Source organism: Oncorhynchus gorbuscha, linkage group LG15 (genome assembly GCF_021184085.1).
Source record: "Oncorhynchus gorbuscha isolate QuinsamMale2020 ecotype Even-year linkage group LG15, OgorEven_v1.0, whole genome shotgun sequence".
NCBI lineage: Eukaryota > Metazoa > Chordata > Actinopteri > Salmoniformes > Salmonidae > Oncorhynchus > Oncorhynchus gorbuscha.
The window spans coordinates 32,277,737-32,305,336 of NC_060187.1; the positions used below are offsets into that span (position 1 = coordinate 32,277,737).

The 27,600-nt window shown below is 42.5% G+C and overlaps 1 protein-coding gene across 6 annotated transcripts; it reads left to right on the forward strand.

Moving 5' to 3' along the window:
- eps15 (epidermal growth factor receptor pathway substrate 15) lies at positions 1–26,132 on the forward strand. Of its 6 annotated transcripts, none has more exons than XM_046300821.1 (25): positions 1–118; positions 2,754–2,795; positions 3,297–3,386; positions 3,509–3,556; positions 3,663–3,758; positions 3,901–3,963; positions 4,220–4,345; positions 4,576–4,635; positions 4,855–5,067; positions 5,156–5,301; positions 5,588–5,750; positions 6,472–6,554; positions 11,808–11,880; positions 16,659–16,820; positions 17,139–17,336; positions 17,581–17,913; positions 18,021–18,083; positions 18,216–18,399; positions 18,515–18,559; positions 18,670–19,043; positions 19,356–19,428; positions 19,545–19,615; positions 19,901–20,048; positions 20,264–20,451; positions 23,398–26,132. In XM_046300821.1, exons 1-25 carry the CDS (start codon positions 92–94, stop codon positions 23,542–23,544), a joined length of 3,216 nt encoding a protein of 1,071 aa, XP_046156777.1. In that variant the 5' UTR covers positions 1–91; the 3' UTR covers positions 23,545–26,132. The 6 variants fall into 6 exon arrangements, with proteins under 6 accessions (XP_046156777.1, XP_046156778.1, XP_046156779.1 ...); XM_046300822.1 differs by having other exon boundaries at positions 23,401–26,132; XM_046300823.1 differs by having other exon boundaries at positions 19,359–19,428.
- Positions 26,133–27,600: the final 1,468 nt, after the last annotated feature.

Genomic DNA, 27,600 nt, shown 5'->3' on the forward strand with positions numbered 1-27,600 from the left:
CCCATTCCAGTACACAAATTCCAGTGCCTCGTTTTTAAAGCTGCCTCTAATTTATCGTTACGCAGAATGAAGTAGTGGGAACAGAAACATTATGGCTGCCAGTCTTTCCCTGACTCAGGTAAGTATTTTATTTCAAAACGAATGGTGATTAGTATGTAGGTGCCTTGTACTTATTGGGCAAATGGATTTAAGGACGAAGTGGTTTTGAACTGCTGTGTCTCGCGGTCTTGAACTCTTTTGAAGTTTTCCTCAACCCATATGACTGGGTAAAGTTTCTGCCTTAACGCCTTAAGCGACTGCGTAAGGGCGTTGCTAGTTAGGCTAACATTAGCTGCCTGTTGTCAATTTTGGAATGGGCGGATAGCTACAGTAGCTAGCTAGAACTTTTGCGTAGTTTTGTTTGTTTTGATTGTAATTCACTGGTCACTACATTACCTAGCTAACTTTGCATATTGGAATAAAGGAGCTCTAAAGTTCATTTTTGTTCGACTGTCAACATTTATTTGGAAGCGTAATGTTAGCTAGCTAACTCAGTTTGCATTCATGCTGTGAGCCGCATAGCAAAGCTAGCACGGTAACGTTAACTAGCTTCAATCCACTTTCCTCCCTTTGTAAACATTTGTAACGTATTAGGTAGAGGATATCTAGTCAGCTGTCCGATATGACAGTTTTAATCATTTATTAAACTGCCAATACGAACTAACGTTCACTAGGTAGCTTGCTATCGTCAGCTAGTCAAGAGAGAAGAGGAAGTAGCCGCATGTTGTCCCATATGACACTGCCAATGGCCAACTATGTTGCAGACGACCGCTGTTTTATTAATCACATTGATATTAGCATTGGTTTTCTGATTCATTTAAGTTGATAGTGGACATTATTTGCCAGCAGTATTCTACTGGCTAAACTAGCTAGTTAGTTTAGCTGACATCCTGACTATGGTGATTTTGTTAATCTCATAGCTGCTACATATTTTGACTGCATAATGATTGCGTTAGCTATATGTCATTAACTAGCTAGCGAAGTTAGTATGTACTGATCTATATGTTTCTCTTATGTTATGGGATATTACCATTCTTCAATGGAGTGAAATGTTCTTTACCTAGGCTGAGCTATACCAAGGCAAAAGACCTCGGTTGGTGCAATTTATTGGCAGCAGGGCTGTGCTGTGCGGGGGGAATAAGGACTGGACAAGAAAATACTGCAAACAGCACAGTATATCTAGTATCATCTGCAGTTTTGTGAAGAGTATTCACTGCTATGCAATTAGTCACACAAAGACTCTTGTGTTTAGGTAGCCAACAGTGCCAGGCACACAATTGTTTCCAATAGAAAATGGTGTGGGGGCCTGGGAAAGTTATAGTGAATAATGATCAGATTATGAATGTATTATTGAAGTAACATGCAACGTCAAACGCTTTTCAACGAGTAAGCTAGATCTATATGTTTTATATAGCCTTTTGGAATCGTCTGACTCGTCTATAGTACTGTAAGGTTGCAGTTGATAAAATGTTACATTTATTAGTTAGCTGTTCTTTGAATATGAATATTTTTGTGAAAGTGCAAAGGAGAAGAGCACATCCAATATTTAGTCTGTTCACAGAGAAAGCTCTTACTGGTCTAACACTCCCATTGTGAATGCACCATAAGGAGCCACAGGAAATGAATGTCAGGAAGTCCTCATGGTTTTCTTCTATGGAAATCAGAAAATACCCATTCCTTTATTACATTACTTGAGAGGCGCCATTTGTATGTTAACTTTAAACAAGGTGGGATAGTGCTCGTCTATTTCATATGATCATTGGCAGATGACGGTCTTCTCCTGATCTGATTTCATACTTAGGCTAGACCCTATTTGTCTTATTCATTGTGTAAAATGTGGTAGTGCAGGCTATTCGTTTCTTTGGAGGAGTTCAGAAGGTTGTTTGACTCATGTTGCTAAGGACTGTGATTATCAGTAGGATTTGATGCGGTGGTATGATTGATTATCTATGATGTTTGTATGTAATGTATGTGTGTTTACGTCTATAATTTGTTTATGATGTCGACGTCTAAGTTTTTACGTCTGGAAACATTGTTCCCCTGCTGCTGCTGTCTTGGTTGGACTAGGTCTCTTGAAAAGTAGATTTTATCTCCGTGAGACTACCTGGATAATAACTTAGTTTAGCCTGTTGCTTGGACTAGGCATTCCACTTTCCTAACCACTTGATTTCAAGCGCTGCACACACACAGTACTGAAGTACACATTGCCAGCCTATGAATGTATTGGCCTAAATGTAATTGAAACCCTGTCTTGGTAGAGGAACTTGAGACACACTGATTAACTATTAAGATGAACATGATGCATAATGCTCAGAGGAAACATTGATAACCTGTAGATAGAGGCCTGTTCCTATTTGTAATTTATTAGCCTTGCTTTTTGGCAGCTGCCAGGGCAATGTAATACAGGCTTGGCCAGAAGTCAAACAACCACTTGTGGATCTCGGCTAATGGGTCTACTGTGAGTGTACTGTGTTCTAGGCGGTGTTCTGGTTATTTAACTAGCTAGTGCTTGCATGTTGATATGTAGGCATAGCTTTATTTAATGGATTATATTTTTCTACTCAGAAGTCCTATGCTGCTTTGCATCTTGTTTGATGTTGGACAAATTATTGATTGACATGTAATCTTATGATTGGCTTGCTTGAAGGGTGTTGTCTGGCCCTTTTTATGATTATAAAATGTGTCTCAGGAGCATTTTATGTCTATCTCCACAGCTCTCAAGTGGAAATCCTCTCTATGACAAATACTATCGACAGGTAAGATGTCTTTTTGTGAGTCCATGGGCGAATTACCAGGATGTACTAAAGCAGTAGTACATTGGTTTATAAGCTGAGTAACAGAGAATCTCTCATTTGGATGAGGGCTGTTCAGATGAGAGAACACCAGATAGAATGGGAAATGCTCTGTCGCATTAGCCACCAACTGCAGAACTGCACTGAACATGTCTCCAGGCTTTTCTCCACTCTGTGATCTATTCTGTGCGAGATGAGGCTTCTTTATGAATTAATGATAACTCTTTGCTAACCCTGTCATTGCGGAGGCTCAAAGAGGACTAAGTGAAATTGCTAGACACTGCAATGGGAAAATGTGATGTATTAAGGACTCCCATCAAAGTATTAGCCTATACTTAAGCATACCTGTTTTTAAATACTCAATAAAATGTTGTATTGCAAAGTCAGCACAAATTAGCTACAGATCTGGTGCTTTTACTGGCTAATTCTTCTTTCTCGTGTTGACTTGTTTTGTCTGTGGTGTAGGTTGACCCGTCTGGTAGTGGACGGGTGGCAGCTGCTGATGCAGCCTTGTTCCTGAAGAGATCAGGCCTGGCAGACCTCGTCCTGGGCAAGGTAAGATACTAGATGACACAGCTGATGTCCAGACACCAAGCTATGGAACTTACCCAGTATGGTTGTTTACGGGAATTCCTATATGACTGATGTAATTTAAGTAATTTAAAATGTCTTCTTAGATCTGGGATTTGGCAGATTCAGAACGCAAGGGGTGCCTTAACGATCAGGTAGACCAGCTGTTACTTAGTAGATTTACAATGTCGTGTTGGACGTATTCAAAGATTCCTTGTAGTAAGACAACCAGAATACACTTCTTGTCTCTGCACCCATCAGCAATTCTTCATTGCTCTCCGGTTGGTGGCCTGTGCTCAAAATGGACTGGAGGTGGCACTCAAGAGTCTCAATTTGGCAGTTCCTCCCCCAAAGTTTGTGAGTACAATCATCACTGAAACCCTCTATTCAAGAAACAGACATTTGATTTAATGGCATGTGAGCTTTACTACTGCAAAAAAACAACACCTTTGTTAATGATGCTAACTTTATTTTTTTTGTATTTTTTTTGTTGTCTCAGCATGACACAAGCAGCCCACTTCTACCTGGGGGAGTGTCCATTGACAGCCCATGGGTGGTCAAGGTGAGGGGAAAACTATAAATATTTCTTAGAAAATGTAATCTTGTAATTTTGTCCTGGTCTCTAATAATGAAAGTAGAAACAAACCACATGTGGATGACACATTTCTTTTTTAAACATTTACCTCTTATTCAAATCAGTTTTTCAAAGCCATTTCAGGGGGGTTCCGAACCTTGCAAAATCAATCAATTACTTTTAACTAAAGTGGAAATTATGCTTGAATCACACACCTGTACCATGTCCCTGTGTGACTTTTCAGACGGAAGAGAAGCTGAAATTTGATGCCATATTCGAAAGCCTCTCCCCCGTTGGTGGAATGCTCTCTGGAGAGAAGGTCAAACCAGTGTTGCTCAATTCCAAACTTCCAGTGGATGTACTGGGAAGGGTAAGCCTAACATACAGTATCTTCAGGGCTCCGAATGAATGAGTTTTGGTGACCACCACAGAGTAAATGCATGTGTGCCCACTGGGGGGTGGTCTTGTGTTAAACATTTCTGTTGCTTTTCCAAACTTGACTTGCATGGTCTATTTTACGACTGGTCTATTTGACTGATTTGATGAATTTTGTTAACATATTGCTGGGTGTAGTGAACTCCCCCATAAATAATGTTACAGGTATGGGAACTGAGTGACCTAGACAGAGATGGTATGCTCGACCGAGATGAGTTTGCTGTGGTAAGAGATGATGAATCATTAAAGTGTAATATAAACATTCAGTATGTTCAAAGATGAAATGTGGACTATTTTGTCAGATTTAGTGTGGGGTTGTGCTTCTCGAATATAATAAGTAGTTTGTCAACATTGGACTTCCCTGATCTTACATTGAAACAGACATGAAAGGCAGATTTATGTATGTAAATCGTATATTTATGCGTATATGTTCTCCTTCATTAGGTCATGTACCTGGTCTATAGAGCTCTGGAGGGGGAGCCAATACCCATGTCTCTGCCTGCTACCCTTGTGCCACCCTCCAAGAGGAAAAAGCTCCCTGTCTCTGTACCCCCTGTGATGCCCCTTTTACCCTCGCCCCCCTCCATCAAAGAGAGACGCTCCTCCCATTCCGGGTCCAAAACCCTGCCCTCCAAACCAGCAGCGACCCCAGTCACAGTGAGTATCCTATTCATCCTAGTATGAAAGTGAGGCTGAAAGACTTATCCCCATCTCTAACAATCCTGTCCCCTCTGTCTCTTTTCAGTGGGCTGTATCTCCTCCAGACAAAGCCAAATATGATGAGGTTTTTGCAAATACCGATCTTGACATGGATGGTCTGGTGTCTGGGCCTGAAGTCCGAGATATCTTCCTAAAGACTGGCTTGCCCTCCGCCACACTAGCACGCATCTGGTAAGACATATCAGGACATGTTTAGTATAATTCAGGCGACTTAGATAATATGCGGTGCCTGCACTTGTATTTACTAATTCAATCTGGACATTGGTCATATAGGGCTGGTTTCTGGACCTAGAGTAAATTCTTGGACTAAAAAGCTATTTCAATTAAGATTTTCTATTGAGCAGAACTAGGCATAATATGGGTCTGTGTCCTGCATATAGTTTGACAATATTATGCCCATTCCTGGAGGGGTAAATTGATCTTTCTATTGTGTAATGTGGTCATCTGTGTTCCACAGGGAGCTCTGTGACATCGGGGACATAGGGAAGCTTACCAGGGAACAGTTTGCACTAGCGCTGCATCTAATTAACCAAAAACTGACCAAGGGTGTGGACCCACCCCAGAACCTCTGTCCTGAAATGATCCCTCCCTCAGACAGACTAAGCTTTGCAGCCAAGCAGGTAAGACTCCTCTCTATTGTCCTGCACGTTGCAACCCAGTCTTAGACAGCCAATAATATGAATATCTTATTTTTATCCAGTGTATTTCTCTATGAAGAATGTTTGACTATTTTGATGAATAGGCTAGTTAATTGTGATGTGGATTTGGTAACGTCTATTTCCTGATGTTTTACTAAACCTTTCCTTCCCTTCTCCTGTGGTGTGGGTTTTTGTGTTCTAGCTTGCTGCTGTGTCTCTGACCCTGTCTGTGTATGCTGTCTCTTTGCATTCTTCCTCATGACTCATGCATTGTACACAAGGTGGGATCTCCCTCTAACTGGGGACTCTCCTGAGTGTTGGCTTCACGGTGTCTCCGGTTAGCCCCTGGCAGTGTCACCCGCCCATGTACCTACCTCATAATATTTCCTTGGCTTTCCTCCTAGTTCAACTGTTAGTCATTTTAGTGCCCTCTACCATTTGTTTGCATGTAGATGTGCTTTCGGTGTTGTCCCCCATTCAGTTTATCTTGTATGGGTCATTTTGTGATTTCTTTAGCAAAATGGGTTTGATTTATCTGGTGAGATTGATTAGTTGCCACTTTAGCTGGAGGCTCATATTATTCCACATCATGTTTGCCATTCCATTGAGTTAATGTTTAGACATTGTGTATGTCTGGTCAGTAAAGCTACACTGATGTGAATGTAAACATTGTTTTCTGCTCTCAATGATCTCTCCCCACCAGAGCAATGCAGCAAATCTGGCAGCAGACTTTTCTGCCATCAAGGAACTGGACTCGCTCAGCAATGAGATTGTAGATCTACAAAAGTGAGTGGCAAGCAGTTGTGTTCGAGGGATGTGTTAACTCCAGCTTTGTTTTGACAGGAGTTTGATGGAGCTTGTAACTTCTCCTGCTGACAGCCTCTGTCTCACTTTTTGTGTGTGTATGTGTGATGAGGGAGAAACACCTGCTGAAGGGAAGGGGGGGGGGGGGATATCTTAAAATAGATCTCTTTATAGTTTGTAGTTGTTACTTCCCTTTTCTGGTAAACAGTTATTGAGGATAGTAGTAGTCTGCATCAGTTTATGAATATCAGCTGTAAGTTTCAATTTTAGGAAAGATGAGGAAAAATTGGATTTTAGCATAGTGGACCATAAACTGCAAAGATGATTCATGTTTTCAAGATTGCTGTGAGTGTCCTCGAAGGTGCTGCTGTCCTTGAGGAAAGGTATTCATGCGGTGTACTCTACCCTATGGAGGGGCATTGGATGAAGCTGTGTTTTTTAGCTGAGTCTGAGAGCATTACTGGGTGAGGGTGTCATAGATTTAGAATGATTGTCTGAAACCAGCATTTTCTTATTTTTGGCTGACATTGGAAGAGGTGCATGGGATGTTGTCTACACATGTTGTTTCTGGATGATTGCCAGCCAGGGCATTGCAATATACAGTCAGTTAAGTTAGTACTCCTGACTTGTACGTCGCCTTCCTCACTTCAGATTCTCTCAACTGGCTCTACACTCTCTCTCGACATGTGGGGCTGTTTGTATCTGGCTGCCTTTTTGTTTCAGCAGTCTTCATGTTGAGCAAAACATTTATATTATTGATTTGATTAATATAAACTGTAGTAATATCTATTCTGTTGCATATGGATTTTGGCATTTTAGTGTTCTACCTTGCTAAATGAATGGTTTTGTTATTGTCAGTAGATTTAAGGATTTAGACTTGGTAGGTAGAGCAGATAACCGAAGAGGCCCTGCCTATTCTGCATATTTTCACACATTTTAAAATATTTAAAAAATCTTTATTTAACTAGGCAAGTCAGTTAACCTCTTACAGCTACCCCCCCCTACTTTTTTCAATTTCCGCCTGAAGACATACCCAAATATACCAAAACATGCGGACTCTCCTTCACTGCAGCCGAGGTGAGTAAAACATTTAAACGTGTTAACCCTCGCAGGGCTGCAGGCCCAGACGGCATCCCAGCCGCGCCCTCAGAGCATGCGCAGACCAGCTGGCTGGTGTGTTTGAGGACATATTCAATCAATTCCTATCCCAGTCTGCTGTTCCCACATGCTTCAGAAGGGCCACCATTGTTCCTATTCCCAAGAAAGCTAAGGTAAATGAGCTAAACGACTACCACCCCGTAGCACTCACTTCCGTCATCATGAAGTGCTTTGAGAGACTAGTCAAGGACCATATCACCTCCACCCTACCTGACACCCTAGACCCACTCCAATTTGCTTACTGCCCAAATAGGTCTACAGACGATGCAATCTCAACCACACTGCACACTGCCCTAACCCATCTGGACAAGAGGAATACCTATGTGAGAATGCTGTTCATCGACTACAGCTCGGCATTTAACACCATAGTACCCTCCAAGCTCGTCTTCAAGCTCGAGACCCTGGGTCTCGACCCCGCCCTGTGCAACTGGGTACTGGTCTTCCTGACGGGCCGCCCCCAGGTGGTGAGGGTAGGCAACAACATCTCCACCCCGCTGATCCTCAACACTGGGGCCCCACAAGGATGCGTTCTGAGCCCTCTCCTGTACTCCTGTGGCCACGCACGCCTCCAACTCAATCATCAAGTTTGCGGACGACACAACAGTGGTAGGCTTGATTACCAACAATGACGAGACGGCCTACAGGGAGGAGGTGAGGGCCCTCGGAGTGTGGTGTCAGGAAAATAACCTCACACTCAACGTCAACAAAACTAAGGAGATGATTGTGGACTTGAGGGAGCACCCCCCTATCCACATCGATGGAACAGTAGTGGAGAGGGTAGTAAGTTTTAAGTTCCTCGGCATACACACCACAGACAAACTGAATTGGTCCACCCACACAGACAGCATCGTGAAGAAGGCGCAGCAGCGCCTCTTCAAACTCAGGAGGCTGAAGAAATTTGGCTCGTCACCAAAAACACTCACAAACTTCTACAGATGCACATTCGAGAGCATCCTGTCGGGCTGTATAACCGCCTGGTACGGCAACTGCTCCGCCCACAACCGTAAGGCTCTCCAGAGGGTAGTGAGGTCTGCACAACGCATCACCGGGGGCAAACTACCTGCCCTCCAGGACACCTACACCACCCGATGTTACAGGAAGGCCATAAAGATCATCAAGGACAACAACCACCCGAGCCACTGCCTGTTCACCCCGCTATCATCCAGAAGGCGAGGTCAGTACAGGTGCATCAAAGCTGGGACCGAGAGACTGAAAAACAGCTTCTATCTCAAGGCCATCAGACTGTTAAACAGCCACCACTAACATTGAGTGGCTGCTGCCAAAACACTGACTCAACTCCAGCCACTTTAATAATGGGAATTGATGGGAAATTATGTAAAATACATCACTAGCCACTTTAAACAATGCTACCTAATATAATGTTTACATACCCTACATTATTCATCTCATATGTATACGTATATACTGTACTCTATCATCTACTGCAACTTTATGTAATACATGTCTCACTAGCCACTAACTATGCCACTTTATTTACATACTCATCTCATATGTATATACTGTACTCGATACCATCTACTGTATCTTGCCTATGCCGCTCTGTACCATCACTCATTCATATATCTTTATGTACATATTCTTTATCCCCCTACACTTGTGTGTATAAGACAGTAGTTTTGGAATTGTTAGTTAGATTACTTGTTGGTTATTACTGCATTGTCGGAACTAGAAGCACAAGCATTTCGCTACACTCGCATTAACATCTGCTAACCATGTGTATGTGACAAATAAAATTTGATTTGATCTAACTGCCTGTAGCTCAGGCACAGAACCAAGGATATGCATATTCTTGGTTTCATTTGAAAGAAAACACTCTGAAGTTTGTGTAAATGTGAATTGAATGTAGGAGAATATAACACAATAGATCTGGTTTAGATAAAACTTTTGTTTTTTTCATTGTATTTTCATTTTTATTGTTGTATCATCTTTAAAATGAACAAGACAAAACAAACATTCAGATAGGATGATGGGGACAATTTCAGTGAAAAAACATAAGAGGGCAACAGTACTTGTGCAAAGTTTCAGAATGATGGAATTTTTGTTCTCATTTTGTCTGTCATAGTTGAAGTATACCTATGATGAAAATTACAGGCCTCTCATCTTTTTAAGTGGGAGAACTTGCACAATTGGTGGCTGACTAAGTACTTTTTTTGTCCCACTGTATATAGAGTACAGGGAACATAAGGTTGAATATATTATTATAGACCTGCTGTATCTACTGTCTCCATTTCACTTTGGCCATTGTTGTGGGCCTGTCCTCCCCTCAACAGGCTCCAATAGGTTATTTCATGTGGGGGTGGGGTGGAGCGGCAGACACACGCACCTCGGCCATGCTCCCTCTAATCCACAATATGTGTATATATACACACACAAACATACCCCCACCCACAATGTAAAGCCAATGTGTACTTTACACATTTCATTAAAATTTTGTATATTGCTACTATTTTTTTTTTTAATCACATATTTTATATTATTAATTTCAAACAACGGCATTAGCATGAGAAGAAGTCCAAAACGATGTCCTCTCTGTTCAAAAAATATTCCTCCATTTGGGAATCGCTAAATGAATCGTCCTCCAACAATCTCTTTCTCACTTTCCCGATCAATTTCTTCTAACATTGTGTGTACATCTGTATATGTAGACTTAGATTTAGGTTTCTCTGACTTAGTCGCCATACTGATTGATATATAAACAGCTGAAGATGCGCTTTACCAAAACAATGCTGTGCGTAACATGCATGGCTCCTTCCATATCTTCAATGGCGAATGACCCTCTTTACGTCGGAGTTTACTACATGGGTTGGTCTTCCAACACATAACCATTACATATTGCAGTTTAGCTCAGGTCATTGGCTATCTACCCATCTAGATTTCAAGACGATCAGTGGTCATTGGGTTAAAATACAGTCAATCAACGAAACAGCGGTCATATCATTGGTGCACAATGATGTCATTACTTGTTGTCTTCAAATCGCTTTCTTTCAGTCAATACGTCCCGCGAAATGACCCTTCACATGTGGTTGTGTTACAAACAAACCAGTTAATTACAATGAAACCAAACATGACTGGAAAAGTCACGTTTAGTGTGTGTATTTAGATCGAATGAGACGGAATTCACGACACAAGCGGTTCACAAAATGTTTCGTGTTGGGCTATAAAAATTGATTTTATCAAACAAAAGACCATTCATTGTGTAACAATGAGCATTGGGATTGCAAACCGAGGAATATTGTCAAAGGTTAACCATTTATTTTATTGCAGTTTGTGATGTTACGCCTATGCTGGTTGAAATAGTTTTTTTTATGGTGCTTTGTTCTCAGATAATCGCATCATAAATCCTTTTTTAAATCTGACAACGCAGTTGGATTAGCAAGATTCTAGGCTTTCGACCCATGTGAGACATTTGTATTTTCATGTTTAATATGGCTATTTATGTAGCTATCACCATATATTGTCAAATTTAATCCCACTAACGGGTTCGGTGCGCAGAGAGGTTAAGAGCAAATTCTTATTTTCAATGACAGCCTAGGAACAGTGGGTTAACTGCCTTTTCAAGGGCAGAACGACAGATTTGTACCTTGTCAGCTCTGGGATTTGAACTTGCAACCTTTTGGTTACTAGTCCAATGCTCTAACCACTAGGCTACCCTGCCGCCCCCTCATCACATCCTCTGCTCCTTCCTTTTTACCTTGTCATCTGACCATGCAGGGATGGGAGGGGTAGGTGGGAGGATGAACTGACAAGGAAAGGAAAGACATTCATCCCTCCCTCCCTCTCTGCTGAATCACTGAGACTTCCTCCAGGCAGCCATCTACACACAGCCCTGCCCCTCTCCTCCTCCTGCTCTCCCTTCTGCCAGAACACACACAATACCCTCTCTCGCTCAAGGCTGTTGCTGCAGGCATTGGTCGGTCAGTGTGGTCTGCTACAGAGGATCAGGATGGTGGTGCAGGGAGAGGAGCTGTCATCTGGTGGTGGGGTGGTAGCCTGGCTGGGGGTGCCCTCGGTCTCCACGGTGATTAAAAACTCATGTCTTCTGTGCTGGTCTTACAGGGAGAAGAGCTCTGTAGAACAGGACATTAATGAAAAGGAGGAGCGCATCAGAGAAAGGACCAGTGAAGTCCAGGTACAGTAAACTTGCTGCCTGCATGCCCCTCAGCTCTCTCACTACCCTTAGATTGTTTATTTTCATGCAGTTGTGACTGTATTGTCTGAATTCGTTTTTTGTTGTTGTAAGATGTTACAATGCTGTAACATTCTACTGTTTTAGCTGCTCTTGTTGAATGTGTTAGCGGTAGTCTGCTTGGTTCTATTAGGCTGTGGCTGAGCAGAAGAGAACATAATCCCCTCTGTCTGTGCATCTGAGTATGAGTCAGAGCCGTCCCCAGTAGTTCTATGATGCACACGTCTACACAGTGTACAAAATATTAGGAACACCTGCTCTTTCTATGACCGAATGACCAGGTGAATTCAGGTGAACGCTATGATCCCTTATTGATGTCACTTGTTAAATCCACTTCAGTCAGTATAGATGAACGGGAAGGAGACGGGTTAAAGAATGGCTTGTAAGCCTTGAGACGATTGAGATTAAAGGTCGACCGATTATGATTTTTCAACACCGATACCGATTATTGGAGGACCAAAAAAAGCTGATGCCGATTAATCGGCCGTTTAAAAAAATGTATTTGTAATAATGACAATTACAACAATACTGAATGAACACTTATTTTAACTTAATATAATACATCAATAAAATCAATTTAGCCTCAAATAAATAATGAAACATGTTCAATTTGGTTTAAATAATGCAAAAACAAATTGTTTGAGAAGAAAGTAAAAGTGCAAAATGTGCAATGTAAGAAAACAAACATTTTAGTTCCTTGCTCAGAACATGAGAACGTATGAAAGCTGGTGGTTCCTTCAATATTCCCAGGTAAGAAGATTTAGGTTGTAGTTATTATAGGAATTATAGGACTATTTCTCTCTATACCATTTGTATTTCATTAACCTTTGACTATTGGATGTTCTTATAGGCACATTAGTATTGTCAGTGTAACAGTATAGCTTCCGTTCCTCTCCTCGCTCGAACCAGGAACACAACGACAAAAGCCACCCTCGAAGCAGCTTTACCCATGCAGTGCACGGTAAACAACCACCCCAAGGCTCAGAGCGAGTGACGTTTGAAACGCTATTAGCGCGCGCTAACTAGCTAGCCACTTCGGTTACACCAGCCTCATCTCAGGAGTTGATAAGCTTGAAGTCATAAACAGCGCAATGCTTGACACACAACGAAGAACTGCTTACAAAACGCACAAAAGTGCTGTTTGAATGAATGTTTACATGCCTGCTTCTGCCTAATTGAGGCTGTATTTGATTGCAAAATATTAGGAAGGTGTTTTTTTTGTTGTGTTTAAAAAAATGTAATTTGTTTTTCGTGGTATCCAATTGTTAGTAGCTACTATCTTGTCTCATCGCTACAACTCCCTTACGGGCTCGGGAGAGACTAAGGTTGAAAGTCATGCGTCCTCCGATACCCAACCAAGCCGCACTGCTTCTTAACACAGCGCGCATCCAACCCGGAAGCCAGCCGCACCAATGTGTCGGAGGAAACACCATGCACCTGGCAACCTTGGTTAGCGTGCACTGCGCCCGGCCCACCACAGGAGTCGCTGGTGCGCGATGAGACATGGATAGCCCTCCCTAACCCGGACGACGCTATGCCAATTGTGCATCGCCCCACGGACCTCCCGGTCGTGGCCGGTTACGACAGAGCCTGGGCGCGAACCCAGAGTCTCTGGTGGCACCCGGGAGGCCAGGAAGGTGTTCTTTATGTTTTGTACACTGTATAGTACAGTGTATTGATGTTGAGATTGATGGCACAAACTGAACTGATGTGATGTAGCCTCAAGCTGTATAGTTCCTGCTTTAGTTCCTGCTTCAGTAACCAGATTTCCATCCAACATTTTATACTTGGGTAAAGTACATGTTGGATAAAAAAAATGGGCCTGATGTAAAACGTTCCAAATGATGACAAAACTAAATACGCTAGACAGTGGGATCCCGTTTTGTTGTTTAATATTAGGGATCCCTTATACCCCTCTCCCACTCTAATCCTATTAACGGGATTGATTTGACAATATCCAGCGAAATTGCAGCACCCAAATTCAAATCCAGAAATACTCATTAAAACAATGCATAAAACATACAAGTGTTATACATCAAAATAATGCTTAACTTCTTGTTAATCCAGCCGCTGTGTCAGATTTAAAAAATGCTTTACGGCGAAAGCAGACCATGCGATTATCGGAGGACAGTACCTTTCATACAAACACATGAAAATCAGATTTCAACCAGGCAGAAGATCTTCTTCTGTTGGCACTCCAAAATGTCCCACAAACATCACAAATGGTCCTTTTTGTTCGATAATGTCATTTTTGTCCCAAAAATGTCCATTTATTTGGTGCGTTTGATTCAGAAATACATCGGTTTCAACTCGCCCAACATGCCTACAAAGTATCTAATAAGTTACCTGCAAACATTTCAAACAACGTTCCTAATCCAACCTTAGGTACCCTAAAACGTAAATATTTGATAAAATTTAAGACGGAATTAACTGTTTCTAATACCGGATAAAAACAATGTGAAGCACGTTCCAGGTCACGCGCACCAAAACACTTGAATCCATCTGAGTGACACATGGAAAGAATGGGACAACTTCTTCATTTCTCAAAAGAAAAACATCAACCAATGTCTAAAGACTGTTGACATCTAGTGGAAGCCATAGGAACTGCAACCAGATTCCTATTAAAAAGGGCTTCCCATAGAACTATTGGAAAACACATTGACCTCAACATTTTTTCTCTGGATGGATTGTGCTCGGGTTTTCACCTGCCAAATCAGTTCTGTTATACTCACAGACATTATTCAAACAGTTTTAGGAACTTCGCAGTGTTCTCTATCCAAATTTATGAATAATATGCATATCCTAGCTTCTAGGCCTGATTAGCAGGCAGTTTACTTTGGGCCCGCTTTTCATCCGGACGTAAAAATTCGGCCCCCTATCCCAAAGAGGTTTTAACCGCCTTAATGCGCAAATATTGATAACCATCATATCGAAGTGAACTTGGAGTCACGACTCAGGAAACCATGTAGTTTATTAGGATACAGATGAAATAATTTATGATGAACTTAACAGGGTGGTGAAAGTGTACGATCTTGATGCACCTTCACAATAACTATTGAGTGTCTAATTCTGGTGACATGATTTACTGCCGTTGGACAAATAAAAAATATTCTTGCTCTCAACCATAATCTCATTTAGACTAGCCAACCCGCACTGTATCTGCGAGATGTTGGCATGTGCTAAAACCAGAGTCCACACATTTGCTATTTAACTTTCTATTGGGTACGTTAAAAATGTAGGAGAAAAGTGTGCACTACGTCATCACGCACTGATTTATATCCACAGCGAGTCCGTTTGTGGGAAACACAACCACTGCTGAGAGAATTTGCATATTTTCTGTGGATTTGAGAATAATTGCATGAAAATCTGCCGCCAATTGGCTGGAAACCTAGCTAGCGATATTTAAAAAATGACGTGTGTGTGTATATATATATATATATTTTTTTTTTTTACAATTACCTCCATGTTATTATCAAGGATATGAATTGATTTATTGATATAACCTATTTAGAGGAAGTATGTTATTATACTTTCATTCTGTCATTGGGGGTTGCCAATCTTATTTTATGCAAACAAATGCATTTTTAGGAAAAGTGTTCTTGAATAAGCCAGTGCCATAGCAGAGGTGTATCACCTGTAAACCATAAGCCTGTGTGTGACTATCACCTTGTCTCTATTTGATCTTACTGGATGTATGAATGTCAGGTTTAATTATCTCCTCTCTGGTCCTGACTTCATTAACATTTTTAAACACCTAGAAAAAGGTGTACATTACCACACTTTCATCCCAAGTGATCAAACGTAGAACTCTATAGGCTATATTAACTTCCATTCAAGATTAATTGTTTGCTGTGTATTTGTGAAAGACTGCTTTTTCTTTGGTACTGTAGGTGTGAGCCAGTGGTGTGAAAGGCTGCCATTAGACAGACAGCACTGTTTTCTCACCCCAGGGTTCTGCTCCGCAATGACCAGTCACTGCCAATTAGCCAGCATCCATATATTCATGGTGGGGGAAACTAGCTGGTTTTTCAGCTGTATGAGAGCTGTATGAGTAACTAAGATTGGATTGTACAGTAAAATGTAAGGCCCAAAAAATATTTCCTCAGTTATCATGGATTATTCTCTCTATAATACATGTTTATTAAGTCATATTGTACTTTCTGACTAATTAATTATTCTGAACAAAGAGGGATCAATAAACTATTTGCATGTTAGTAGGCTAGCCATGAATCCTTGGCACGTGTAGCAGTCCCTTCAAAATGATTAGGAGATGTGGGCAGGAGTGCTTTGCCGCTGTGCTGACGTTGGTTTGATAAATGGCTTCTATTTTGGGCTGCGACTCCCTGGCTACTTTAAACAGACATAGCTTAGAGTGCAGAAGCTCCCTAGAGGAAACGGACAAAGACTTTCATCCTTCTGAGCCTGGGCTGAGGAGCGGCTGATTAGTTTTATACCACCAACCACACCCTTCTACATTCACTTCCCCAAGAAACCTCATGTAGGCATTAACACTAAGTCAAAGTGTGATGCCACTTTGGGTAAACTCGCATTGATTTGGTTGGAGCACCTCGTCAAGGCTGGCAGTCATAATGGTTAGACTCTGACACATCCTCTCTGCAGACTGCTCAGTTAGTCTCTATTCCTATCCTCCTCTGCTCCTCTATCACTTATTTTACTCTTTCTCTGGCTTTTATGTGACCCTGTTATGACTCCCCCCTCAGGAGTTGCAGAATGAGGTGCAGAAGGAGAGCGGGGTGCTGCAGCGGCTGCAGTCTCAGCGCCAGGAGGTCCAGGATGCTCTGGAAGAGCTGGACCAGCAGAAAACCACTCTGGAGGAGCAGCTTGGTCACATCCGCCAGCAGTGCAGCCATGAGAACCAGCTGGTGAGACTACATGACCTATCAACCAACCATAACCTCACACAGCACCTGGAACACCTTCAGAGAGGAACCAGTCAATAGCAAGTGTATTTGTTGGTCCGCTTGTCCTCTATTTTGTTTAAACTCTTCTTGTTTTTCTCATCGCGTGTGTGTGTGTGTGTGTGCGTGTGTGTGTGTGTGTGTGTGTGTGTGTGTGCGTGTGTGTGTGTGTGTGTGTGTGTGTGTGTGTGTGTGTGTGTGTGTGTGTGTGTGTGTGTGTGTGTGTGTGTGTGTGTGTGTGTGTGTGTGTGTGTGTGTGTGTGTGTGTGTGTGTGTGTGTAGATCTCATCACTAGAGGTGGAGCACGCGGAGCAGGAGCAGAGGATAGAGGAGTACGAGGAGCAGCTGGTGCAGGCCAGAGAGGAGCTGCTGCGGCTGCAGGAGGAGACTCAGCATTTGGAGGAGAAGGTGCAGGCAGCGCGGGAGCAGCTCACCCCCTTGCAGGAGTCTGTCCGAGACTCCTTCTCTCAGGTCTCTCAGGTGAGTCTACTCAGACTCACCATCATTACTACCACAGTGGTGGCATGGTGCAAAGATTTAATGGTGGTGAGACAGAGCAAAATCAACGATTTTATAGTGATTGTTGTAAATTCAGATTTCACTAATGTCTATTCCTGACATAGGAAAATATACAAGAGAATATCAGGTAAAGGCTGAGTTAGTGGATTGCTCTCTCTCACCCTTCTATCCCTCTGCCCTTTACCTCTGTCTGCACTGGGGGCAGGTGGAGCAAAAGCTGAGTGATCTACAGTTGGAGGAGAGGACAGTCACATCCCAGCTCAGCTGGAAGAAGGCCCTAGAGGAGGATCCAGTGCTGGTGAATGGTTCAGCGGATGAGCAGCATCAGGAGGACCAGGCAGAGGAGCTGAGAGTGGAGCCTCCAGCCATCCAGCCACAGATGGGGCCGGCTGAACCGAGAGAAGAACAGATAGAAGTAGTGAAGGAGGACAGGTCTAAGACCCCAGAGGAACCGGTGCCTAAGTCTGATGCCTTCGAAGACCTCTATAACAGCCTGTCTTCCACTACCTGGCCAGTACTACAGGACAAACCTGTGAAGGCAATATATCATACTCTGAAATATGTCATTTACAATTTTGTTCATAAGTCTGTATTCTGTCATGCCATCATGGTGTCTGAAATGTGTTTTCCCTTCTCTTTCCTTAGGAGCACATTAGTCCTGTTGCTTTCACTCTCCAGGAGCAGAGAAGTCCTACTTCTGAAGTTGAGGTAGAAAAACAGGAAGAGTAGTCGTTTTAAGCTAGCACTCCCAATGAACAATATGGTCACATAATCTTTAGCCATTGGACTCTTCCCTGGGCTCATGCCTGACCACTGTACTGATAACCTGTATCTTTTCAGCAGGTGGAATCCCCAGAGCCAGAGGGGAGACCAGAGTCAACTGAGCCTCCGCAGGCTACCCCGCCTGCCCTGCCACCACAGACCACTCCCCCTCCACTCCCTGCCCAGCCTACCATGTCCCCAACGACCAGCCCCCCTCCGCTCCCTGGCATGGACTTCTTCCAGTCAGACCCCTTCATTGACCGTGAGTTCCCCCTCCCACCTCACAAATGGTACAATTAACAGGAGCCATTTCGAACTTGAATGTATTTAATGAAATCCCAACTGATTATTGTATTTCCTTCCGTCTCTCTGTGCAGATGATCCATTTAAAGATGATCCGTTTGGAAAGGCAGATGTTTCCTGTGAGTGAGTCTTATTAACTCAACAAATCGTATTATCACCATATCAGATATTTTCATATTGGCCTATATTTTGAATGTTAACCTACAACATAGCTGTTCTTCATCAACAGATCCGTTTGGTGGAGACCCGTTTAAGGGCACAGACCCCTTTGCTGCTGACTCCTTCTTCAAGCAGTCTTTGGCTGCCCCCTTCCCTTCTGCTGACTCCTTCACCCTCGCTGACCCCTTCAGTGGCAGTGCCAGCCTAGCAGAGCCCAATCTGTTTGCCGCTCCGCTCAACAATGCTGCCGGAATGGACCCCTTCAGTGCCAAACCCCAAAACAAGGCAGCCAGGGACCCATTCAGTGCCAAGGTCAACAATGTGGATGCAGATCAGTTTGGATCCAAAATCGACTCCCTGGCAGAGCCAGATCCGTTTGTCTCGCAGGGCACAGCAGGCCCAGATCCCTTCAGCTGCTCCCAGCCAGGCTCTGAGCTCCCCACCGTGAGTGGTGCCACCATAGAGATCCTATTAAATTAACATAGTATTCTCATTCCTAATTCTATGGGTGCCACAGTGCTGAACTTTCCATATGCCTTAGGAACACTCACTCAGGCAGCTACCCAGTTTACCCCAATCCCTCCCCCTGCACCAACACTTTGTGTTAATTATGCTCCAAGAAAGACTGTCTGTGCATGGTTATGAAGATTGACTGCACTTACTCCTGTCCTTAATTATTCTAGCTAGGTTGGCACTGTTTTTTTTATTTTTAGGATTTGAGTCATAAAACTGACATTGTATGTGTTTTTCTCCCAGAAGGATCTCACTGCAGCAACTAATGACCCTTTTGCACCTGGAGGCACTGCAGTAAATACTGGCTCTGACCCAGGTAAGACTCCAGGGATGGAGCTTCCCTCTCGGCAGTGGGTGGTAGGGCAGATGGTAGCACCCTGTTTGGCTAAACTGTGTGTGCTGAGTAATAGCTACACTGTGTGTGTCCTTCAGATCCATTTGCTGCCGTCTTTGGCAATGAGTCATTTGGACTTGGATTTGCAGACTTCAGCGCACTGGCCAAGGTAAAATCCTGATTGGGTTCTCTAGTTGTCCCTGTTGTGTATCATCATCGTGAGTAGGACTAGGGAGCACTAGCTATTAACAGGGACTTCCGTTTAACCTCCGTGTCCTTTTTTTAGATAAGTAGTAGTTTGATATCTGTGGGTGTGAGCATGTCTGGAGAGGACTGCCTGTTAACACATCCCCCTCAATTATTCATGCTGTCAAGGAGGAAGGTGTTGGTGGTGTTGATGTAAACATAAGAGAGTAGTCAGTCATGCTCTTCTGGACCTCTGGTTGTTTGCCAGTCGAACAGTTGTGACCCCTTCGCCTCATCGAACCCGTCCAACAACAAGAACCTGTTTAAGGAGGACAGCCAGCCCAGCAGCCCAGATGTTCCGCCAGCTTTGCCCCCCAAGACGGGAACGCCCACTAGACCTCCCCCTCCACCCCCAGGTCAGTTCTCCTGCTGCTCCTAACTCTGGAAAGCTTATGTTCATTCATGGTGTTTGTTGTCAGTGCTTTTCTACTGCCAGTTACGAGTAGCAGAATGGCATTTGTATTTAAAACATGGATATTTAGTACCTAGTGTGTTTTTATAGTCCTTGTTACACTTGTTAGGAGTTCTTCCCTGGGTGCCTCATTCCTTACTGAGGTGTGTGTGAATGCAGGTAAGAGGTCCTCCATCTCCAGATCAGAGTCGTCGGAGTCTTTCCACAGACGGGGACCATTTCTGCCCCAGGGCTCAGGAGATCCCCCTTTCTCCCAACCTGCCAAGGACACTGCCCAGGACCCCTTCGCCCCATCCTCACCCCGCCAGCCCGCACGGGACCTTGACCGATTTGCCAGCTTTGACAAAGTGAGCACCTCCCCTGCCCCCTCTCACCTTCCTGACAGCGACTAGGTCGCCCTCCTCTGTTTACTCGCTCACAAGGCACATCCAGCAAACAGCACTCTCAGCATCTCCTCCATCCATAGCCAGACTCTCAACCTTAACTATCTGAGGAGCATGTTAAGGCCTCAAGGAACTCTGTGTGTGTATATAGACTTTTGATTATTTTAAATGAATTCCTTTGTTTTGCTAAAGAGGTCATCTCTATAATTTTGTTAATTTTTCTCTATATTCCTTCTGCCTTGTGTAATCCATAGTTATTTTATTAGCAATGTTATGTTTCTTTATGTAAAGTTTTATTTATATCTGCAGTTACATTTCTGTTTATTTCTAAGTTGAACTGGAGTTTAGCCTTGTAATAATTGAAGATGTTCCCTTGATTAACTTGCACTGCCTATCTTTACTTATTTAATAGTGTAGATATAGATATACACTAAGTGTACAAAACATTAGGAAAACCTGCTATTTCCATGACGTAGACTGACCATGTGAATCCAGGTGAAAGCTATGATCCCTTATCAATGGATCTTGTTAAATCCACTTCAATTAGTGTAAATGAATGGGAAGAGACAGATTAATGAGGGATTTTTAAATCTTGAGACATGGACTAGACAAAATGTTGTAGTGCCTTTGAACGGAGTATGGTAGTAGGTGCCAGGCGCACCGGTCTGAGTGTGTCAAGAATTGCAACGCTGCTGGTTTTCATGCTCAACAGTTTCCTGTGTGTATCAAGAATGGTCCACTACCCAAAGGACATCCAGCCAACTTGACACAACTGTGGGAAGCATTGGAATCAACATGGGCAAGCATCCCTGTGGAATGCTTTCGACACCTTGTAGAGTCCATGCCCCAACAAATTGAGGCTGTTCTGAGGGCAAAGGGGGGTGCAACTCAGTATTCCTAATATTTTGTCCACTGTGTATATTAATAAACATTCTAATATATTTTAAAATCAATCATCTTCACTGAGTGACATTAGTCACCACTAACTGGACTAAAAGCACACACGTATTCTGCATATCACTCATGAGCCCCTAGTTGGCTGTGGATGGAAAGGCTGCTTGCTTTGACTCCTGTGATTTTATTTATTTAGCACAACCCCAGAAAGGATGAAAGGCTTGCTCGTGCTCCTTCTCCTCCTCCCTCTGACTGCCTCCACCCTGCATGACCTCCTGCGCCCTGCACACACTGTGTCCTTGTGTCTGATTGGCTGGTTCCCAATGATGCTCCACAGCTCCTCATCACCCTCTCACTCTGACTGGAATCATTCCTCATCCTGCATCCTACCATTTGTCCTGCTATTACCACTAATACCACCCATTAGTACTGACTGCACTGTGGAGGATACTTCTGCTCTTGAGTTTTTACTCTTCTGTTCCTCAGTCGAATAAGCTCAATAAAAGGTCTGAAGGGTTCCATCTCTGGGCTCCATGTATATCCATATTCACCAGGGTGATTTCCCACAGATTGCTGCAGTTTGTGTAATGGAGTTAAGAACGTACCAGAAAGCGCGCTCCACAGCTAACTCAAAATGTTGTGGATTGAGCCATCCAATTGGTACCTTTTTTGGGTGGCTCAACCCATTGGAACATTGTCAAGGAGAGCAGTCACATGTGTTGGCAAAGCAGAGGTCCCGAGTTGGAGCCAGTTTATGAACCGGGAGGGGGAGGGAGTGGTACTAGCTAAGAAAGCAGCGTGACGTCCGTAACATTGGGTCCTTTATATGTTCTAATATGATGCGTCAATTCTGGTGTATTCAAATCCTGGATTCAATTATGACTTGAGCTGTAAAAAAATAACAATTGGTTTGCTCTGAATTCACTAACCTAGTTTTACTAGCCTCTTTATAAGCATGTATGGATGTTTGTTAAATTGAGTAGCCATTTTATGAGTAGAGTAGCAGAAGTCAAATGGTCCAGAGGATTGAAAGGGCAAAAAGGACCTCTGTCTTCAGATTAACACTAATGTGTGAATGACTGTGTGCATTAGGCGATTGTGGTCAGACTACTTCGACTACAGTTACCGTGATTGAATTAGTGCATATAGTTCTAATGACACTACTTACTACTAGTTGTTAACCTTTTTGCTCAACTCTCTTCAAAGTACCCTTTATTAATATTTATGTGCCAAACACCAGGCAGTGAACAAGAGTCACATGCTCATTATCTATAGGGAAGTAATAATCTTGTAAAAACAGTATAATGTCTCCCAGGTCTTGACTGTTAACCTTTGTGACCTCCTTGCCAATGTGCAGAACTCTATATAGAACTTCTGCTTTCTCTTTGTCGATCTACCACATCTCTCCTTTTGGTATCATTCACATGCACTTTAAGACTAAGAAATATGCATGTTGCAATCTGAGCCAATAGTCAGCATATTGCGGTACAATACTGTATTAATTTGCATTCACATTGATATAGATGAGACACGCATGCTTCTTATTATATTCCGTATGTACTCACTAAACACTAACCAGGTTTTGCCATCCCACTGTCTTATGTGCATGATGTCTGTTGCTGTTTGAAACAGACTTGTACATTCTGTCACATGACTCTGGGGTGGGGGGGGGGGGGTAATACATTATTTATTTATTTTTTTAAACATTGTGAGAAATTGCAACTGTTTGCTATTGGAACAAACATAAAGCTATATTGTAATCTATAGAATGGAACAGATTACCATAACCAAGGCGATCAGTATGCTGTTGCTTCGGAGAGACATGGCTGTTTTTAATACAGAGAATTACAGACATGCTGTGTCTTGGGGAAATGTGTGACCAATATGGGGGATGTTAAATTCAGTGAATGTCTTTGGGGGGGGTAGTAGTATGTATTTTCTGGATCTCTGAGGTGTTCTGATGGGGCTGTGCTGTGTCTATGCGTGTGTTTTTGTGTGTTTCTATGTGGTGTGAAGCAGCAGTACCCTACCGAGGAGGACATGATTGAGTGGGCGACGAGGGAGAGTGAGCGGGAGGAGAAGGTGCGCTTGGCCAGACAGGCACAACAGGAACAAGAGGATCTGGAGCTGGCCATTGCCCTGAGCAAGTCAGAGTTCTCCTGAAAGACTCTGGTTACCCCTTGTGACCCAGCACGCACCAAAGGAAGGAAGGAGTGAGGGATGGGGAAAACTGAACTAATGGGCCTACTATTCGGTCCCAATGAAGATATTTGAGTATTTGCTCCTCGCTCCTACCAACCCCCACAATTCCACCAACTGTCTTTTGTTTCGCTCACAATTGGCATTTTCAGAGTTTGTCTATGTAATAACAAATCCTCGTGTTTGGCTGAGTAGTAGGTATAGAGATGATTGGCTGTTAGACTTCAGTAGTCCTCCTGATACAATCTCCATGTCTATACTGTATGTGTAGCTGTAATGTCCCCTCATTTCAACTACACAGACCACATTGCTAATAACCAACTGCAAAAGTTCAGTCCCCATCTGTATTGCTCTTGCCTACTCCAGACCAGATGGTATTGAGCTCTTTAAAAAAATATATTGTCTTGATATGATTAACTCTAACTAGATAGGAAAAGAGTAATGCTCATCTAATTCATCTGGGTGAAAACCAATGTCAAATTAGAATCCATATGTGATTAAGGTTTGCCTGGGGCAAGTGACCTGAGTAGTCGTGCAAGTTGACTGCTCTATGGTTGCCCCATTGATGACAACCCCAATGCAAAGAATTCCAGTAGTCTGGTCTTTCTGGTTCCTACTTTACATTTTGATCATAATCTTTGTGCAAACCGGAAAATACTCCTGACTTGCCCAATGGGTGCCTTTTCAGACCTTAATGTCAATCTCTGTCATTCATCTGGCTATACACCAGACATCTACAGTACAGAGTGAATTGGATTTCATGGCTGGGGTGAGATCTTGCTTGTGTAAAAAAACAATGTTCTTAGATGACCTGACGTCAAGGTCTACCAAATTAAATGAATTAGTGTTTTATGAGTAGAGTAGCAGAAGTCAAATGATCCAGAGGGTTGAAATGGCTAAGAGGACCTCTGTCTTCGGATAAACACTAATGTGTGAATGACTGTGTGCATTAGGCAATTGTGATGGTCAGACTACTTCGACTACAGTTACCGTGATTGAATTAGTGCATATAAGTCTAATGACACTACTTACTACTAGTTGTTAACCTTTTTGCTCAACTCTCTTCAATGTACCCTTTATTAATATTTATGTGCCAAGCACCAGGCAGTGAACAAGACTCACATGGTTGTACAGGTGCTAAAAAGAACTAAACCAGTAAAACCACTTATGTCCAAACCTGTGCATGTAGCCCCAAATGTAGGCCACTTTTTAATGATCTTGATATATAATCTGCCCCTCCCAACACTACGCACCAATACAGTCAAAAGACGAAGAACATGACTAAACTATTTTATTTTGTGGTTCATGAAGTAATGTTGTGTTAAATATCAGATGTCAAGATTTTGGAAAGTAGGTCGGTTGTACAGGAATATTATTGAAATGTATTTTAAGTTGAAAGATATAATGATTGAGTTGTTAGCTAGAAACTTGGATACATGTGTGAAAATACTTCCTACTAGAATAGCTGGTTTTGCCATCTTCTGTAATGTCTGATTCCAAATGTCACTATAATCTACAACATATGACACCTTGTCTCATCTCTTTAGAGATGCAATAGTTTAGTCATGTATTCTGGATAAAGGAGGTTTTCCTGTACTCTTGCTCAGAAATACTCCTGGCCCCACTATGGGAAATTCTCCCTTGTTTTATATACACTGCATTTTCAACACGTCTAGTAATAGGTGAATACAGCCGTCAGTAGGGGGTTCCGTTGTAAAGCGAATGGCTGTCGCTGCTCATGTTAGTGTTGTAAAGCTACGCATCTTTTTTTGTGTGTGTGTTTCACTGAAGTGATTCCACAGTGTTTGACTGCATTTCAAAGTCTTAACTGACTGAGGAAAGTATCCTTTGCCTATTTGTACAAAGGCTATTCTTCTGTCTGAACTTCAGTCACTTGGGGGGGGGGGGGTTACTTACAAAGCCCTGTTGTGTTGGCAAGGAGAGGCCGAATTGGGGGTGAAATTAAATTAAGGCATGTTAACATCTCAAAGCATACCATTAAATGTTTTTTTTTGTTTGGTTATTTGTTTTCAGATGAAATGAGACAGTCACTAATCAAGAGGGCTATACTGTGAACGTACACTGTTGACAACGGAAAGACAAGGCGCTGGAGTGATATGGGCTGACTGTTATCTGACCAATGCACTTCTCCTGCTTTTCATCCAGGTTGTTTGAGTTCATCAGTAGAGAGCATTCTGTAAATGAGCTTTGTGGTCAGTTATGACTTTCTAGTGTTTTTCATTCAATACATGGTTCTGTTTGTAAATACAATGGAGTTGTCCATTCTCCTGAGACAACGGTTTCTTTTATACCCTCATCTAGTATTTAAAGGCTATCAAATACTATTGATAATTTGTATAGATTTCTCTATTTTCAAATTACAAACCACTTTTCTTTCTAGGCCGTCTACGTATAGGCTTTTAAAAACGGGCTAATTGTAGGCCTATTTTAGTTAAATTTAAACATGTCAGTATTGGGAGTTATGGTCAGAATATGGTATGTGCAACATTTTAATTGAAAACAGAATAATAAATATAAACGTCTCGAACAACGCCGGACTGTTAAATGCTTTTTTTGTGTGAGGATGGATGGTGTCAATCAAAACTGACAAGCGTATTACCAATATACTTTTTTAATAATAGATGTGAAAGGCTAAATGCCAAGCAACTCCATAGTTGACTTCCAATTAGTTTTTGTCGACTAGCAGTAATCTTGGAAATCCCAGACCTAGGGCAGCAACACGCTGGAACATTGGTTGGTCTGCATTGTTTGGAGGCCACCCATCGGACTTGGGTTTCTCCAAACCTGATCCTGGAGGGCTACCCTCCTGTAGGTTTTTGCTCCAACTCCAGTTGTAACTAACCTGATTCAGTTTATCAACCAGCTAATTATTAGAATCAGGGGCGCTAGATTAGGGTTGGAGCAACGACCTACAGGACAGTAGCTCTTTACATTTATTTCAGAAATGCTTCACAATTCACAAAAAGTGACTAGCTGATTAAGATTATCATAGAGCAGAATATATAAAATCTTCTAAACCGGTGTTTACCACAGACCTTATTTTCGTTGTTGTCCAAAAGCTCAATTTCCCCATAGGCTTTGTCCAACGAACTATAGCGGAGGTAGTACCTCCAAAAATACATTATTGCTCTCTAGAATACCACAGTAGGAGTCATAATACACTTAACCTAACAGTCAAACAGGGAAATGGTTCCAATCGTTTTCCCACCATTCAATTTTCACATAGGGGATTTTAGAAACACGTCAAATAAGACCTGTGTTTCATGTAGGTTTGATAACTGTGTAAATCTCTCTAGGGCAAGTTGACTTATCAATATAGTCACCTGTATTTAACCCCCCAAAAATGTCATGCTAATGTGGCTATCATAAAGAATTTACAAATGACATGATGATCTGGACGAGACTGCCGAATCGAGGCAATGGTACAAATCTCTGGATTAACTATCTGTTAGCTAAATGCAGTAAGGAATCAAATGGGCTACATTTCTTTAAATGGACAATTCTGTGAACTGTCTTGTGCAAGTTTGACTTTTCACAATACCCGTTAGCAAAAGTGTCAGCTACAGATGACATTCAGGAGCTTGTAGCTTGTTGTTTTGCATGATGTCTACTTTTACGCTAATTAGCATTTCAGAATCTGAGAGTAAAATAGACCCGAATATATTGATAAAAGTCCACTTGTTCAAGAGAGATTTGCATGGTTATCAAAACATCATGCCAGTGTAACAGTATAATTTTAAACCGTCCCCCCGCCCATACCCGGGCGCGAACCAGGGACCTTCTGCACACATCAACAACAGTCACCCACGAAGCATCGTTACCCATCGCACCACAAAAGCCGCAAGCAAGCGACGTAAACCGATTGAAACGCTATTTAGCGCACACCGCTAACTAAGCTAGCCGTTTCACATCCGTTACACCAGGTTAAGCCTACACGAAACACAGCGCTTATTTAAAGGTTTCTAAAATCCCCTATGGGAAAAATGAATTGTAGAAAAA